The 18389-nt window shown below is 36.3% G+C and overlaps 1 protein-coding gene across 1 annotated transcript in view; it reads left to right on the forward strand.

Moving 5' to 3' along the window:
• The window catches only part of Upf1 (Upf1 RNA helicase), a 294032-nt gene that overhangs the window by 59968 nt on the left and 215675 nt on the right, over positions 1-18389 (forward strand). The window contains exons 5-6 of the mRNA XM_090376241.1: positions 5161-5299; positions 16009-16082. Coding sequence (XP_090232367.1) covers positions 5161-5299; positions 16009-16082 — 213 coding nt within the window. The remainder of the gene's footprint in view (positions 1-5160; positions 5300-16008; positions 16083-18389) is intronic.

The following is an 18389-nucleotide window of genomic DNA, read 5'->3' on the forward strand; positions in this document are numbered from 1 at the left end:
CTACCTAACCACCAAGATGATACTAGTAACACTGCAGCAAAGAGACTGAGAAATTAGGATATACCATTATTAAAACCACTATATTAGTATTAGCAATAGCCAACATGGTGCAGGGAAGCCTATGGCTTATGCTGCACTAGCCAAAAAAAAATAATAATAATAAGAAGAAGAAGAAGAAGAAGAAAATTATTTAAAAAAAAAATAATTACAGTCAGTTCTGCTATAACATGCATGCATTTTCACAGCACGAATTTGATCCAACACGATTGATATATTAGGGAACAATGCGAGTATAACGTGATTTTCGTGTTGGCTCATGTGCGATTTCATCTGCGAGTAACACTTAAGTGAATGCAAAACCTAGCACCAAGCTGAACGTAGCGACCTGTGCAGCAATACATACAAGTTTACAAAGCTTAAAAAATGTTAAACATCAAATGTGTGAGAGCTATATTTCCCATTTACTGTAGTTATATTTGTCGGAGACACACTGTTGTCATTCGCTGTATTCACAAGATAACAGGTGATATTGTAGGCTGACTCGTGTTTTCACAGGCGCTGACATTTTTCTGTTTGAACAGATATTTTGTGAGACGTGATAGTGTTGGCAGAGGAGCACATTTCTAGAGGTCACTACCATAAAACAATAAAAACAATTTGCAGTTCCCGGTTCATTGGACTTTTCTGTTAGTGCAATCTACTGTATTATAAACAGGTAGTAAACTTGATCTTATTGCATTTGAGTTAATACCAATAGCTGGAATTCTGTCTGTTTTTACGTTATTATGGTGAAATGTTTCCCCTTCCATGAAATCTTCGATCATATAAAAAACATAAATTTTCAGAATCTTCTCTTCTTTCCTATTTTTTTAAGCTTTGTAAAGGCCTCCATAGCCAAGTGGTCAGGAGCGGGAGTGCAGTAGCACACACTCTTTGAGTAGACCGGGGGTTCAAGCCCCTGACCACTAAATACGGTCGATCTGCTGACCAGCGTGGCAGACTATGGTCCTATTCCCTCAACATGAATTGTTGAGGAGGCTTCCATCCTGCAGTGGGTTGATAATGGCCGCAGTTTACCTTTTTTTTTTTTTTTTTCTTATGTTGCTTTGTAAACATACATTGTCAAGGTAAAGTGCTGTGTTTATTTATTTATTAGAAATTTAAGATGCTTAAACCTGTGTTATAAATTTTATTGGGTTTCTAACTTTTTTAGTGTTTTAGTTAACAGACTGGCCTTTTTTTTTTTTTTTTTTTTTGTGCTCTGTGCCTATCCCTATATTCCCCATAAGCCCTCTTGTTTTTAATGTGCAAAATACCATAGTGCGGAGATTTTTTAGGAACACATGTACCGCGTTATAGCAGAACTGACTGTAATAAGAGAAAAGGAAATAGACAACCTATGTGTTTCCTTCCTCCCATAGATAATTAAAAAAACTGTCAGCTTCTACCACCCATATAGGTAACTCATTCCAGTAATTTATAACTTGCTGGCTAAATAAAACTTCCTGCAATCCAGTCTAAACATCTCCCTCCCCCCATAACTTGAAATTATGGCCCCTTGTTCTAGAATCATTTATAACTGTGAAAATTTCATCCTCATTCATTTTGCTTATGCCCCTCTCAGAGCCTTAAACACCTCGAGGCTCTGAGAGGCATATCTCATCATCCATCCTACTGGAGAACAGGCATTTGGGAAAATGTCATCCTTTTTCATTCAGGTTGAGAAGGATTGACAGGCTCCCCAAAATCAGTAAAAAAAGATTGCTATGCGTATCTTTTAGTGCAAGCATCATGTTCCAAGTGCACAGGAAAAATTTCGTTAAAGCCACTTTCATAATGGGGAATGCTCATCAGTGTTGCCCCAATAAAACACTTAATTTATCACATGGTGTAATAGCACAGCTGGATCTCCTTCGTGTCACTGACGAAGAGATCTAAGCCAAACTAAAAGAGATCAAGATGTGACAGCTGTAATATGGAATGTATAGTTATCACTCTTACATGCTACAACCCACAGCCTCCAAGATCCATCAAGGCAGTCTACTTAAATTTCCCGGTAAAGATTTATATTCCAAATCCATTCATGAGTAAAACTAATGATTACATTGAGGTTAAAATTGGGCAATAAATAAATCAAATTTGGAATTCTGCAGTAAGAAATATAAATTTGGTTAACTAATGAACACACATCAAATAAAACTTCATTAATCTTAGTTTTTTTACTACAACTACACCTACTAACACTATGATAAAAATAGAAACAAAACATAAAAGCAAAAATAACGTGAGTGGGAAGTTTATTATGGATGAAGATGATTTTTTTATACATTACACATTCAGCTGTATCCAGTTGCAACCCCACAGTTTGAGAAATGCTGCACTATGGTGTTTTAAGTACAAAAAATATGACCACTAACAAACAGCCTGTCATGGCTTTCCTCCCTGTGCATAATGTGGTGATGTCAGAGACCAAGAGAGCATGGAATGTTCATCTTTGAAGGCAATTTGTACAACTTGCCAAGCAAAATCTTCCTTCCACCATTGGCATGCATACCTTCCTTCCACAACTGGCATACTCTGTAGCATGCATGTCTTCCTTCCACAACTGGCATACTCTGTAGCATGCCAGTTGTGGAAGGAAGAGAAAGAAATTCAGAAACAGAAAACAGAACTGAACTTTTCCTATCAAGAGGCCAGGAATGTATCCAACCAGTAAATAACTGCAAACCTTCATGCACCTAAAAGTTTCTGGGAAGCATACTACCATCATCAGAGTCATTCGTACCTCTTGCATGTCATTTACTGATTTCGGTGAGCAAATTCAATTAATCAGCTGAACACTTATATAGCATTATCTCCTGCTGTGCACACCTCTACAAAAAAAGAGTGGCACAGAAAGGCCACAAAAAACAACCCTTTCTGAATTTCAAGAACAAATGGACATAGAGGTGAAGTAGGCGACAGAGGACTCGGTGTTGGACTTTTTTGGGAAGTTTGGACAACATCCATACTTCCCAAAGAAGAATAAACCTAAGTCTGGGAAGAGCAAAGAGGTTCCTTCAGAACCAATGAATCCAACAAATCTAAATAATGGCCACATTCAAATTGTTGAGGATTCTGTTGAACTTATGATGACATTGAGGGCCTCCTACTTAAGCGTGAGCCAACTTGCTTTTGCTTACAAGAGACTTTTTTAAAGACAAACGAAGACTCTTCCTTGTGTAATTGTACAGATATCTGATAAGACAGAACTGGAGGTAGACCGCTCCACAGAGGAGTTGCCATCCTTATGGGAAACCATACCCCCCTTTTCAACCTACACCAATTACTGTCAACATAGGGGCAGTAGCAATTCGAATTACAATATCCTCTTATCTTAACAGTTTATTTTCCACCTGGGAATGGCATTCCCAGGTGGAAAGAAAATCTCTGTGGAAGCAATCACTTCTCCTTGATATCAACCACAAGCAGTGGGAAACCATGTCATCCCTCGAGGATATTGTAGGTTTATCTGGAGATGTTTAGAATCACCAGTCAGTCAGGTGTTAATTAGTGAGGCAGTGAAGTATGTCACAGAAAGCATTATCCAAGCAGCATTGACAGTTTCAAATGCATTCACTTGATTTCCATTATTTCCAAATGGATCAGCAGCATTAGAATCTGCTGATCTGCTTTGTCTCTGCAATAGAATGTGTTGTGAAGAGCATCAAAAAGGATCCAGTAATTCTGTTCTGACTAGCTGCTGGTGCTAGATCCTGGAAAAAATGGGCATTGCTCACCTCAGGTTATTTGGCAGTTAATGGTCTCCTTTCAAGGACACAGTGTGGCTTCTGAAGGAGAACATCAACACTCAATCAGTTAATCCATCTGGAAACATTTAGATGCTTTCTTCAAAATGAAAGCATGTGGTGTTGGTGTTCTTTGATATGCAAAAGCATATGACACGGCTTGGAGATTTGGAACCTTAAGAGACATTTATAGTCTCATTCTTAGGAGTTGCTTTGCAGTTTTTATTAAAAAATGTATGATAAACCACTCATTCCAAGTTTGTGTGCCCCCTCTCTCTCTGTCAGTTGTTTTTGTCAAGATGAGGAGTTCTCCAAAGATTATTTCTAAGTGTTACACTTTTTGCTATCAAAGTTAATTCTATTGCTCATAAACCTTCTCCAACTAACTAATGCCCTCTTTATTGTTGAAGTTAGTATTTTTTTGTAATTGGGCATGGTTTTTCATCTCAGAACGATTGTGTATGTTTTTGTTGCAAACAGAACCAAAATTAAAGCTCAGACAAAATTCCTGGGTCTTGTATTCAATAAGATGTTGATATTCGTCTAGTACATCTGTCAACTGCACACAAAATGCATCAGAGGCCTGAACCTCTGTGCTACCTCATCGAACAATTGCGGTGCAGATTGTCACTCTAATATTTGAAACTAGATTATGGGCGCCAGGTTTATGCATCTCTAGGAACAGCATATTGCAACACACGTTTAGAACATTTCTTGTCCAGAATCTATATGACGAAGCTACGAACCCTTCTTTCACTTTGCCAAAAGCAATTGTCTCTGCGGTATACTTTTAAACTAAAGCCCTGCTAGACCACCCCATGTGTACATCTGTTTTTGAGCTGAGATCAGAAATGCTCTGACACTCATCAGGCTGCCAACAACCATCCCTTTAGTGTATTTTTCCTGAAAAAGCAGTGCTTGTGTTTATTTTGAATGGTGTCTTCCTTTGGGTGTGAGAGTTTACCTTTCTTGGTGGAGAGGTGTGCATTTGCTGTATTAAGTGTCAGTTTCCTTTTTTATTTGATGATTTTTTTTTTTTTTTTTTTTATGATTTTATTTCAGTTGCTAGGATATATTGTACTCAGGTTATATATTTGCCTCTTACAATAAAAGTATAACCCTAATTTCTGTATTAGCTTTGTAGTGTGTGTGTTTGTGTATTTCCCCCTTGAATAAACAGTTTAAATGGTAGTTTTATATACAACTTTATTTAAAATATCCACCATCTGAATCCATACATAATCATCTACATGTGTGATGCTATTATCAAACTATTTATATTTCTTCAGAAATTAAATTTATGAATAATATAAACATTTTAGAACTGGGATTAATATTTTAATTTAATCTCTGAAATATCATTGCAATATAGGGATCCAGACCAGTGGAAACCTCTTATTAGTGACCGAAGTTTCTTAGCATGGTTAGTGAAGGTACCACAAGAACAAGAACAGCTGAGAGCACGCCAAGTGACAGCTCAGCAAATCAACAAACTTGAAGAGCTCTGGAAGGTAATAGATGAATAATGAATTATAAGTTGTCAGATATCTGATCAGAAATTTATATTGTATATTGTAGCATTCTTTAATGGGTGTGTGAAAATTTCAGTGATGTTGCCACTTCCAATAGAGATGGAATGCATCACTTTAAAGTGATCAATTTAGAGGGTTTCAAGCCCTCTGATAAAGCTAATGGATATATTAGTTGTCCAGTTATGTAATTCTTTATTTTGATGACATATACATATCATAAAACTGCAGATGAGTATAAATGAAATTCACATATAGTTCAATGCAGCTTGTTTTTGCTGACCTGGCTAGCCAGGTGGGTAAAGTGCCTGCCTGGCAACCCAAAGGTCGTGGGTTTGAATCCCGCTTCGGGCTTGGATCAAAGTACTGCAAAAACCTTGGGAGGTGCATTGTGGCCACAGAAGCCGATGCGCCAACAACTACCAAAAAAAAAAAAAAAAAAAAAGCAGCTTGTTTTTAATACTTTGAAAAGCTCTACTCCTATTTTTCCCTCCATATTTTGATCTTGATAGACAGATAAACATTATGGAGATTGTTTCCAGTTTGTGTGATATATATCAGAAAAAAATTTAAAAGTCTCTTGAACCCACACAAACAGCAAATAACATTACTCTGAGCTTTCCAGTTATATTGAATATATAATGTTGAACTGTGTTCTTAAGTTTCAGTTGCTGTTTTTAAATTTTATTGATTATATAGTTCCTGTTATGCTTTTTGAGGTGAGGATCTCCCATCCACTGAATGAAAAAATACATACATTCCCCCCTTTTTTTATTATTTATTTTTTTTCCCGTATGTTACCTTTGAACGAAGATTGAAAATGTTATGAGGGGTGTTCAATAAATTATATACCCAAGGTACTTCCCATAATTATTTTTTTCAATAATTCATGATTTATAATGTTCCTACATATCTCAACTTGAATCATACTAATTTTCATCCTACTATGTTTTTAGGTTGTGCTGCTGTAATAGTAAGAAGGAAGAAACCGGTATCAAATTATGGATTTGCTGAAATTGGAGCATTCTTCAGTCAAGTTTCTCACCAAAGAAGGAAATGGGCCAAAGGCCCTTCCTGAAAGGATGACGGCTGTGAATGGCAACAGTGCATCTTCAGAGTACCAGTTGAAATTCTGGGCAAAACAATTCAAGTGGGGTAAAGAGTCCATTGAGGAGAAGAGTTTTATGGAAGGGAACCTAAAACTTTCATATTCAGAATTGTTATGGGTGATGAAACATGGGTTCATCACTGGGATCCTGAGACCAAGCAAGAATCAGTGCAATGGAAGAACAGTAGTTCACCCCCACTTAAAAAATTTCGGACACAACCTTCAACTGGCAAGTTTATGGCCACCGTTTTTTGGGATGCTGAGGGAATTTTGTACATTTGCTACTTGGAACAAAAGCAGACAGTCACTGGGGAGTCATACGTATCCCTACTGTACAACCTAAGGGATGTCATAAAGGAAAAATGCTGTGGAAAACTTTCCAGAGATGCACTGTTTCTTCAGGACAACACACCAGTGCATAGGTCACATGCTGTTGTTGCTGCTGCTTTGAGAGACTGTGACTTTACAGAACTTACCCATCCACCTTACATGCCGGATCTGGCCCCCGGTGACTTTTTCCTGTTTTGACACCTCAAGAAAAATGTACGTGGACATTGCTTTGCTGATGATAATGAATTGAAGTCTGCTGTTTCTGTGTTCTTTGATGGACAGGACAAAAAAATTTATTTGTCTGGTATTTCCTCATTTCCAACAAAATGGAACAAGGGTAGTGAATTTCGGGGGGGGGGGGCAAACATTGAAAGTAAAAAAAGATTTTTGTCTCTATCTCATTTCCTTCATAGCTAGGGAGATAATTTATCGAATGCCACTTGTACCTTGGCGTTCTGCTCATTTTGGTGGACTTAGTTGGGAAAAGTTTTAATACCCCTGAGGTAATAGTGATTGAAAGTTCATCAGTAATGATAAACAAGAATTTGTTTAGTTTACCAAACAAAAATCAAAAATAAATACTATTTGTAAATGGTGATTATTTTGCCATGTATATAAAATGCTTTTTTTTTTTTTTTTTTTTTCTCTTAATTATAATAAATAAATTTCCATTTGTATGCTGTATGGCTAGGAGCATAAGTGTTTTCCTCTTCATTGTAATTGTTTCATTGCAGCCAATTTACCAGCTTAAAATGGGCTTTGCACTTTTTTTTACAAAATGGATGATCTATTAACCTCTTTAATGAGTTGGCTGTTTCATTTATTTAAAGCAGTAAGGATTTATTATTTTGAATTTGCTACTATGTATATACTACTTCAACCAGATGTGGTGGCCTTTGTGATTTCATTATAATGTTGTTTTAATTGACTATCCCCTTCATAATATCCTACTTATTCCAAAAGCAACCATATTCAGTTAGAACCTGTAAGTGGTGGCATAAAAAATTTTGCAGTGGGCTAAAAATTATTGTAATTCTTCATTAATGAATGAAAATTTTCTTCCATTTTTGAGGGATTTTTTTTTTTTTTTTTTTCAAAGACAAATCTATGAAAATATTCTGTTTATTAATAATATCTAAGTATATAAGTACTTTTTAATATTTAGTTTAAAAAATGTATAATCATATTGGCCTTCCAGATATTTTGACCTGCCATTTCTTTTATTAGTTTAATTTCTTAACATTTTTATTTAATTTATATACAAATTTCTTAATTGTAAATTGGTCTTGCATTAAAGTTACTCTCCCACCCCTTTGTAATTTCTAGATATGTTACTGCTCATTCAGGAGTTATTTCAGATGCCACCTCCCCTTTCATTATCAGAATAACGGTTTTTTTTGCATTACAGAACTATTAGTGATATTTCTCAATACTATGTTCATTATAGCGAACTACAACAGTAGTATGAGTAGCATCGATTTAATTGTATCTCATATTGTGACTACCTTCACAATTAGCTACCATGATATTGCACTACCTTGAATAAGTAATGCTTCACCAATGGAGAAGACTATTGCTACTTATTCTCAGCAGATACCACCACCCAGATGGCACTGCTTATTGGCCTGTGGTAGTCACAATATGAGATACAATTAAATAGATGCCACTCATACTACAATTGTAGTTCACTACTACGAACAAAGTATTGTGAAATATCATGGATATTTCTATAGTGAATTTCCAATTCATAGTGTATTATGCCTTTTTGCATTTATTTTCCTTAGTATTATTACTATTTACACCATTTGGCATCTCTCATATTGTGGAGTTATACTTCATAACTGGGTTGGAATGACTGCAACGCAGGGTACTTTTGTGCCCACCGATGATAGGCCAATAAACCTTGAAACGGTGCCATCTGGGTGGGGTATCTGCCAAGAATAAGTAACAATAGTCTTCTCCGTTGGTGAAGCATTACTTATTCAAGGTAGTGCAATATCGTGGTAACTCGTTTTGAGGGTAGTCACAATATGAGATACAGTTTTTTTTTTTTTTTTATGTGAACCCCAAACACGAGAGGTATTAGAACCTATAGTACTTAGTATCGTGCTTGGGTTGGAGGTTGAGAAGACGAAAGAAGATATTTGTTGACATTGGACTTGAACTTCTGTAGATTGTAATTTTCAGGAAATACGTATGAAGGAAGGTTGTTCCAGAAAACGGCAGTTGAATGAATAAATGAGGAAGATGAAAAGTTGGTTCTGTGGGTTTGAAGTTGGACAGTAAATGGATGTTGGCTGGTGGCGGCACGTGTTCGGACTGTTTTGAAAGAGAGAGCAGGAATTATAGAAGCCAATTCAGAAGAACAGTGCCCATGGAAGTATCTGTAGAAGAGGCATGCAGCAGAAACAGTACTTCTATGAGACAGCGAGTGGAGAGACTCTGTTAGAGATGAATCATTAATTAACCTAACTGCCCTCTTCTGAATGGAATCAAGAAGCCTGAGAGAGGTTTTGCGGGCACCACCCCAGATGTGGGAACAATATTCCATGGCAGGGCGGATTTGCGATTTATACATAGTGAGCAGCTGTTTGGAAGAAAAGTAATGCCAAGAGCGAAAGAGAAAACCAAGTTTTTTAGATGCAGAGGAAGCAATATTTGTAATGTGCTGTGCCAAGAAAGATTAGAAGTCAGGGTAATCCCCATAAGAGATACAGTGGTACCTTGGTTTGCGAGCATAATTCGTTCCGGAAATGTGCTCGTAATCCAAAGCACTCGTATATCAAAGCGAATTTCCCCATAAGAAATAATGGAAACCCAGATGATTTGTTCCAAAACTCAAAAATATTCATATACTGTAAAAATGATTAATACAAAATACATACCTTTTTATATTTTTAATATTTAAATTTAATATACATAAAGCAATCGAATTTATTAATTATTGGGTAGGACGACTTTCACTGTCTCTAACGGAATCACTGCTATCTGTTGATTTTTTCTTTTTGTGCGACTTTAACAAGGAATCTTTCCAATGACACTTGCTTTTGCCTCCTTTTGAGGATTTCACGGAAATCAGATTCATCGCTCGCACTATTACAAAATGAGGAGGCACGCTTGATACACATAAACAAAGCTGCGCGCGTGTAGCAACTGAATAAACAACACCTTAAGGCCGAGATACACCATTAACATCCCACATTTTACTAAAGCACATTTCTGGGGGTTACTACCATAAAACAATAAAAACAATTTCCAGTTTCGTTTCTGCTAGTGGAATCTGTTATAAACTGGTAGTAAACTCGATCTAATTGCATTTGCGGTTATACCGATAGCTGGAATTGTTGGTTTTTACGTTATTATGGTGAAATGTATTTCCCCTTCACTGCTATAAAAAACCATAAATACATTTTCAAAATCTTCTCTTCGTTCCTATCGGGTTGCGTTCGGTTGGGGTGATTCTGCGTTCGACTGCCATTTCTTATAAACACAAAGGCGAATCGTGCATAAGCGAATTCGGTTCGTGTTATATAAGATATCGTTCCCCTATTTATAAATAGTGTATGATCAAATTCGTGTAGTGTAAACACGTGTTATACGAGGACTGACTGTACTCGTGTTGCAAGACCTCGCTCGTTTATCAAGTTAAAATTTATTAAAAATTTTTGCTCGTCTTGCAAAACACTCGCATACCAAGTTACTCGTAATCCAAGGTACCACTGTATATCATTTTGCCTAGAAATCGGAGTGTCACTAATGATTAGCATAGGAGCAGAAGAATCCTTTTTTGCGAGCTATAAGACAAGACTGAGTTTTATAAGGGTTGAAATCAACTAAGTTGTCTTTGCCCCACTGGAGAATTACCTGAAGGGAGCAGAGATGGGCAAAACTTGCGGCCAATAGCTTTGGCAAGAGACCAGAATGCTCAACTACCATTAGGGCAAGAAGCAAGTTTTCTACTCTTAGCCTATTCAAACTCTAGTTCGGACTGATTAATAACTGCTTTACAATTGTTGCGAGCTTTGGTGTAGGCAGAAAATGAAACTGAAGAATTAGAAACAAGCCAAACTTGTAATGCCAAAAATTCTTCTCTTGAACAGTCTTGGCACATTTATTGGAAAACCAAGGTTTAGATAAAGGACGAGATTTTAAAGTGGAGTGTGGGATAAAGGATTCTATTCCTGCAAGAATAATTTCACTGACACGATCTGAGCAAACGTTGACATCAGAAGTTTTGAAACAGTTATCCGACCAAGGAAAAGAAGAAAAGAAGTCTCACAGATCATCCCATTTTTCATTCTTGTAATGCCAAACAACACGAGGTTGGGAATAGCCATGAGATAAAGGTTCCATTGGAGAAGAGACAATCACCAAGTTGTGATCTGAAGTGCCTAAAGGACCTCTCACTTTGACCTTGTACTTACAAGGGTTGTTTGTGAGAAAAAGATCAAGCGTATTGACTGTATGATTAGGATTGTCCGGTATTCCTGTAGGTAAATGAACAATCTGTGCTAGGTCATTAGTAATTGCAAAAGCCTCAGCATCTCGACCTGCTGGGTCGGTGTGACTAGAAAACAGAAGCCAGCTGGAGTTGTGAATATTAAAATCACCAAGGAAAATTACCTCACTATTCGAAAAGTTGGACTGGAGAAAGTCAAGTTGCAAAGAGAGGAAGTCAGAGCTCCAAGTGATTAGTGGAGTTGGGAGAATGGTATAGACAACAGATGAATTTGACACAATGAGGTAGAGAGATTTTAAGACAGAGAAGATCAAAGAGAGGAGATTCCAAATTGCATAGTCTCTAACAGGGAATATCAGAACGGACATATGCACAAGTACCACCTTTGAGGCGAAAGGAATCGTACAGCGAATAATTTGGGCAACTGAAATGAGCAGTAGTTGAATCAACCGATAACTGAGATTCTGTCAATAAAAGTACATGGGGTTTGGCAGACTGCAAGTGGAAATGGATGCCGTTGAGATTAGAATTGAGACCACATATATTTGTGAAATGAACCAGGAAGTGTTTGGGAGGTTTAGATCTTTTTGCAGATATGCTTACTCTATTAGTTTGACAATTCATGGTGTATTCAATAGTAAGAGAAAATTGAGGGGGGGGACATGCTGTATGAAGTAATGAAATTTTTGTATATAGCATACACATGGTAAGAATATATCAAGATCCTTGACATAACGTGGCCTCGACAATGCTCCCCGCATACACACTACTCGGACTCCCTCCAGTCACTATCTGGCAGAGTAGAGGTAGCAAGATTATACACTAGCTGATCCGGAAGCCTCCTAGAGAGTTACCAATAGGTTCCGTCCGGTGTACTAACTAGCAGACGGCCTGCGAACACCGTTTTAGAGCTGTACCCTCGAAATGTAAGGAATATTGGATCTCGCCACAACGTTCATCATAACCTCGAAATTGACCAATCATACTGCATGATGGAAGAGATAGGGAAGGGTTGACCGGAACTTAGCTCTAGAGACTAAACATGGGTTCCACCACTTCAAGCCTCCAATAAGCAAAGTGGTGGTATTTCACTGGTTGATGAGAGTCATCTACCACCTGGTACTGCCTGGTAACATAGTGAGGCGGCGTTCCTCCATGTGGTGTGGGTGCCACACCTCGACCCCTGCTTACGTTGGTTCATACCTGGGTGGTCGCCCACCATGTACTTGTGCATGGAGGTTATACCCAGTTAAATCAATGCCACTCATACTACTGTTGTAGTTCACTACTGCGAACAAAGTATTGTTAAATATCAGCGGTAGTTGTGTAGTGAATTTCCAGGTCGTAGTGTATTATGCCTTGTGCATTTATTTTTTATTATTATTATTTTTTTTATTTTTTCTTATTGCTACATGATAATTCTTCTCTGGAACACTGCTTTAGCTCACCCTCTCTCCCAGAAAATCCTGGCATTTACCCTGCACTCATGGCTGATTTATTTTTCTAGTAGTTGGCAGAATGTTTTGGGACAGGTTATATAGTACAAAGAGTTACTGGCAGTGCCACATAAAAAAAAAAAAAATTACTTAAATTTTTAATTTCCACAGTGCCACAGTTAAAAGGGTGTCATATCAACCTTGAGCCCTTATTTTGAAATTCTTAAAGAAAGGAGGAAGAAATCCAAGCAATCAACACCTGATCCTTTCTTCAAAAAAGGCAATCTTCTCAACCAGAGAAAATCCTCAACCAGAGCCAACTAAAACTTCGGCATTACGCCACTGTCAAAATGTTTTATGTCTGTATTAATTTATTTTTTTAACATATTTTCTATTATATTTATGTAGGTTAAAAATAAAACACTTTTTTAATTAAAAGAGTTTATTTCTGAGCTTTAAATATTCCGGTATTGAAAAGGTTGGGTAAAATTTTTGGTGCCCGAAACCTAACCCTCTGATTTCCCACGATAAAAAGGGTTCCATTTGCACCTGTCCCCCCAGCAACTTAAACTAAGCTTAAATTGAGGGCTACCTCTATTTATATACGGGACATTGAAAAGTATGTAGCCTCATTATGAAGCAGTTGATTTATGCCAGTGATTGTATTAATTTTCATTGTAGTCTCTGGTGCCTCCGTAGCCAGGTGGGCAGGAGCAGCAGTGCATAGCTCAAGCTTCTTGATTAGACCGGGGTTCGAGCCCGTGACCACCATATATCCCGGTAGCAATAACTCATACCGGGGTGGCAGCAACTCATACTGATGCACTTCACTTATTTGAATTCACATGTAAAAGTGTTTTCATTTTTATAACAAGGCAAAACAAAATGCCTTTTGTCAGTATTCCTTTGACCTTGGAACCTAGTCCCACCGTTATTATTCCTTTACAGGCCCAAAAGATTGCTGCTATCACATTTCCAGTAATGAAACTATTTTTGCCTTTTGTGCAGGTGACGAATTTCCATTGTTGCTTTGGTTTGATTCTGACTGATAGTAGTAGACACCCATGTCTCATCTGTGATTTTTCTCAAAAAAAATTTCTTGATATGTTTCATTCTATGCCTGCAATTCTGAGGAGTTTTGCACCAACCACTTTTTTGGTCAGCTGCCATAAGTCATGGGACCCATCTTGCAGAAACCTTTGAGAAACCCAATTATCAGAATGTTTCACACCAGTTCATAAGAGATGCTAGTAGCCTGCACTATTTTGTGAATTGTTAATCGCTATTTTGGCATTATCAAATATTTTGTATAACATTGATGTGTTCTTGATGATTAGTTATTATTTATTGTCCACTGTGGCATATTTGATATCTGCACACATATTTCATTTCATGGCGATGTGATTATCTGCTGCAGTGTGTCAACTGCATTAATTAGTTATTATTAATTTGGTATAAATATCTGTGAATAATATTTGGTGAGTACCAGAATACAGTTTTGGCATGTTCCGGCTAAAGCTAGATTAGATTTAAGATCTCTTAAAAGGGTGATTTTTTTTTTTTTTTTTTTTTTAATTTCTAAAATTTGGCAGATATGTTTTTATACGCTGCATTCCAATCATTGCAAGCCAATCATATATAATGCCTCGAATTTCTGAGGTAGAATGAGAATGCTAGTTAATATTTTAGTATGGTAAACAAATATTTTGTGTTTGTTACATTGGTGTTTTCTTGGTTAGCTGTTATTTGTTGTCCACTGCGGAATTTTGATACTCACTCACTTCGTTTTTTTGGTGATGTGATTACTTGCTACAGTGTCACCCTGCATTAATTTGGAATAAATGTCTGTGAATGACATTTGGAGAGTACCAGAATACAGTTCTGGTAGGTTCCAATTAAAGCTAGATTAGATTTAAGATTTCTTAAAAGGGTCTTCCAATTTTCAATTTCTAAAAGTTGGCAGATATGCATTGCATTCCAAACCAATCATATATAATGCCTCAGTCTTTCTGAGGTATAATGGGAATGAATAGTTGTTAATATTTTAGCAATGGTAAAATATCGTGGCCATTGTATATAATTACAGTAATGCCTCGATTTAATGAGCTTTGGAAATAAACCACAGTATACACTGAACCAGACTTTCCTTCTGCATAGAACCCAGTGCTGATGAGCCAGGATTTTATCTTCCATCAACCTGCAGACCATGTCAAACATCAGTCAGGATTAATTGGAACTTCTCTACTTAGACTTCTTCTGATGAATAAGCTTTAGTTGGTTTCCATTACCACCATACTACATTGCAAAATTTCAAGCCATTGTGTTGTAAAATACAGTATTACATTAGTTAAATGTTTTTCATTTCACGGTATAAAATACAAAACCATGAGTGGTGTATTATGGCCACAGAAGCCGATGTACCAACAACTAACAAACAACAACACGATATAAAAAATATTTGTATAGCATTCCAGAAATTTGGTGACTACTTTTTTTTTTAGCTTAATGGAAGAGACAATCAGATTTATCAGACAGACTTCTCATATAGGTCTGTTAAAGCAAGATTTTAGTATAACTATATCTATAACAAAATTTTTGGTGAAGGTAAAGAAAGCCTACACGAGAAGCACGCAAAAGTTTGATAAATTTACCAGTAAAAGTACTTTGCTGTAACAGCATTTGTATTGTTGCTCGCTCAGTAAACATACAGTGGGTATTATCGGTTAGGAGTAGAAATTGAATCCCATGGGAGATTGAAACCCTCCCGAAGTGGAGGGGTAACCTGACCTTTTTTTTTTTTTTAGAATCACTGGTGGACTAGTGGATAAATTGTTTATTAAGAAAAAAAAGGCAAAGGTAAAGGAAGCCCACACGAGAAGCACGGCAAACTTCGAAAAAGTTTACCAGTGAAACTATGTTACGAACATTTTTTACGACGCCATAACTTCTAATATGACTCTGTTTGTGATTCAGTTAGTTAATATAATTAGTGATTCTAAAGAAAAAAGGTCAGGTTACCCCCTCCACTTCAGGAGGTTTCAAGCTCCTGTGGGATTGAACTTCTATTCCAGACCGATAACACCCACTGTCTGTTTACTGAGCGAGCAACAATACAAATGCCGTTACAGCAAAGTACTTTTACTGGTAAATTTCATTGAACTTTTGCATGCTTCTCGTGTAGGCTTTTGTTACCTTAGCCAATTTTTTTATACATAGTGTCCTCTGAACCACCATTATATGGTAGAGTTATTGATGTTCATTATTGCAATTATATCTTAATTATTATTATGATATTGTTGAAAGTATTCAGAGACTTAAAAAACATCGAAATTTGTTATTGCTGTCTTATGTGTTCTAGGATAATGTTGATGCATCTTTTGAAGATCTTGAAAAACCCGGTGTTGATGAAGAACCACAGCAAGTTCTTTTAAGGTAGATTTTAAAATAAAAGATTAAGTTTAACCAGTTTTCCAGAATATTATCAACATCTTACATTACCTGTGCAAATGTATATGTACTATTTGTATGGCTACTCTTGGCCAGTTAAAATTTTTTGGATTAATATTATGAATTAACATATTACGTAGATTATCATAGATTACTAATAATTTTAATGAATATTTCAATTGTGTTAATAATTTATGATTACTGAATTTAAATAGTGATCTGCATGCTCATTTTTTCTTATTATAATGAAATTAATTTTTTTTATCTGTTAAAGAAGGAAAGCCAGCATTGTAATTAGTACCACCCTTAAGCTTTCATCTTTCACAGATTTTACATTTAGCCCTGACAGATAGTTCAGATGGTAGACTCACCATTCTCCCTACACTGGGTGGAAAGAATCATGTTCTTATACAGTCAATGACATGATGAAATTTTATGGGCCTTTTTCAAAAAGTGGCTGAGTTCAGGTGAGGACAGCAGGGGTTTCATCCAGCTAAATTGACCATAGAACATGTGCACTTTACAGACGTAATGCATATAATGCAATATGTCCTAAGTCGCTGATGCACCCAAAACCCTACAAAACAAATTCTGCTTTTGTGTGAACTTTAACTTACATTTGCTTATTTGTTAAAATATTTCAACTGAGGTAAATTGAATGGTGTATTCACAGAACATCTGAGTAGTGCTGTCTCCCAGCTTCATGAGCTTTATGTATAGGTGTAAACATTTTGACCAGATCTTCAAAAATGGGAAAACAGCATATGAGACTAGCATTTTTGTGTTTATGTTGCAATTTTCTTTCCTCTTTATTTTTAGTCCATTCTGATCCATATATACTGTACACAGGAGGTCTGAAACTTTTTTTTTTTTTTTTTTCAGTCTTTCATCCATCTTGAAATAAAATTGAGATAACATCATCCATTTTAGAATGTTTGTGTTTATAATCTGAAGTAACTCAGATTTACACTGTGTTGGTGGCAGTGTCCCAGTTACCCTGATGGTATTGCTTTTATTTTGATATGATGTCTTAAAACAAAATTAACTGCCACTGAGATTACACTATTCACTCAAATAGAACTTTATCTACACTAGAATATATCAGTTTACATTTAGTGGATTCCCTTCTTTGGGTAGAATCAGTCCTTTAAGTTTTACAAATGTTATGCATAAGATCTTTATCAGAACTAGGTGGGCTGAATTTGATCTCTCAGAGATCAAAATTAAGTAGAATTTTCTCTAATCCCTGAGATATGTTTCCATTTCATTTAATTTAAGTGGTTCATTTGGTCATATCACTAGTTTTTAAGAAGTGGAATGTCCTTAATTTTTATTAGTGTTTTAGTCCTTTCTTAATTATGGCTTCTCTTTAATTTTCTTTTGTAATCTGGAAAATGAAATGTTTCCCTAATCCAGCATATCTTTGGAAACAGAATCCCTAATAAATGTTTTAAAAAAATGATCAGTCTTTTTTTTTTTTTTTTTTTACCAGCTTAAATATTTGTGTTATCTCAATAATACTATGATTTTTGAGAATGCGAGGCTGATTAATATTCATTGTCCTTTATTAAAAATCTTGATGAATCTATCAAAATTTTTTTGCTAAAATGGTCACCGTACATTATAGTAGTTTCTCCAGGTCAGCTGTTTGTACTATATCATTTGTATAGTTTGCATGGAAAGTGATTTGCAATCTCCTTTTTATTCAAGATTATACAAAATCAAATTGAGTTTCGGTGTGAATGCCACCAGTTTTTCTACAGATAACCTGATGTAAGTTTGTTTCTTTCCACATAAATTCTCTAGCATGTCAGTTGCTGTTGCTGTAATTTTGGCTCACAATTCATTTAAGCATGTCAGTAGCGGTGGTGTGTTCTGCTTCATTCTCAACCCTGTCCAGTCCACCAACTTGGAGAGTTCACATTCAAGAAATCACTGCTCTGCCTTCCTGATTCCCAGACAACTCCAGTTGATGTTTCCTTCTGGAAGTGCCTTGAAATTTACTTGCATGCCTTTGTCACCAGTATGTCACAAAAGGAGTCAGTTTCTTGCCACACACCCTTTAGCATGTTCAGCATGCTAAAGGGTGTGTGTGTGACAAGAAACTGACTTCTTTTGTGACATCTGTAGAATGACTGATGCAGCCGTATTGAGTTTTTGTGAAAACAAAATCACACGACTGCAATGCCAATTCTGTATGTCTTTCATATTTGTAAATATAGAATGGAGTCTTTTCTGCACTTGATCCCATGGGGCCATTCAATTTTTCTTTTCATTTATTCTCTGTTAAGC

The sequence above is a fragment of the Mastigoproctus giganteus genome, chromosome 1 (genome assembly GCF_048544385.1).
Source record: "Mastigoproctus giganteus isolate SK-2022 chromosome 1, ASM4854438v1, whole genome shotgun sequence".
NCBI lineage: Eukaryota > Metazoa > Arthropoda > Arachnida > Uropygi > Thelyphonidae > Mastigoproctus > Mastigoproctus giganteus.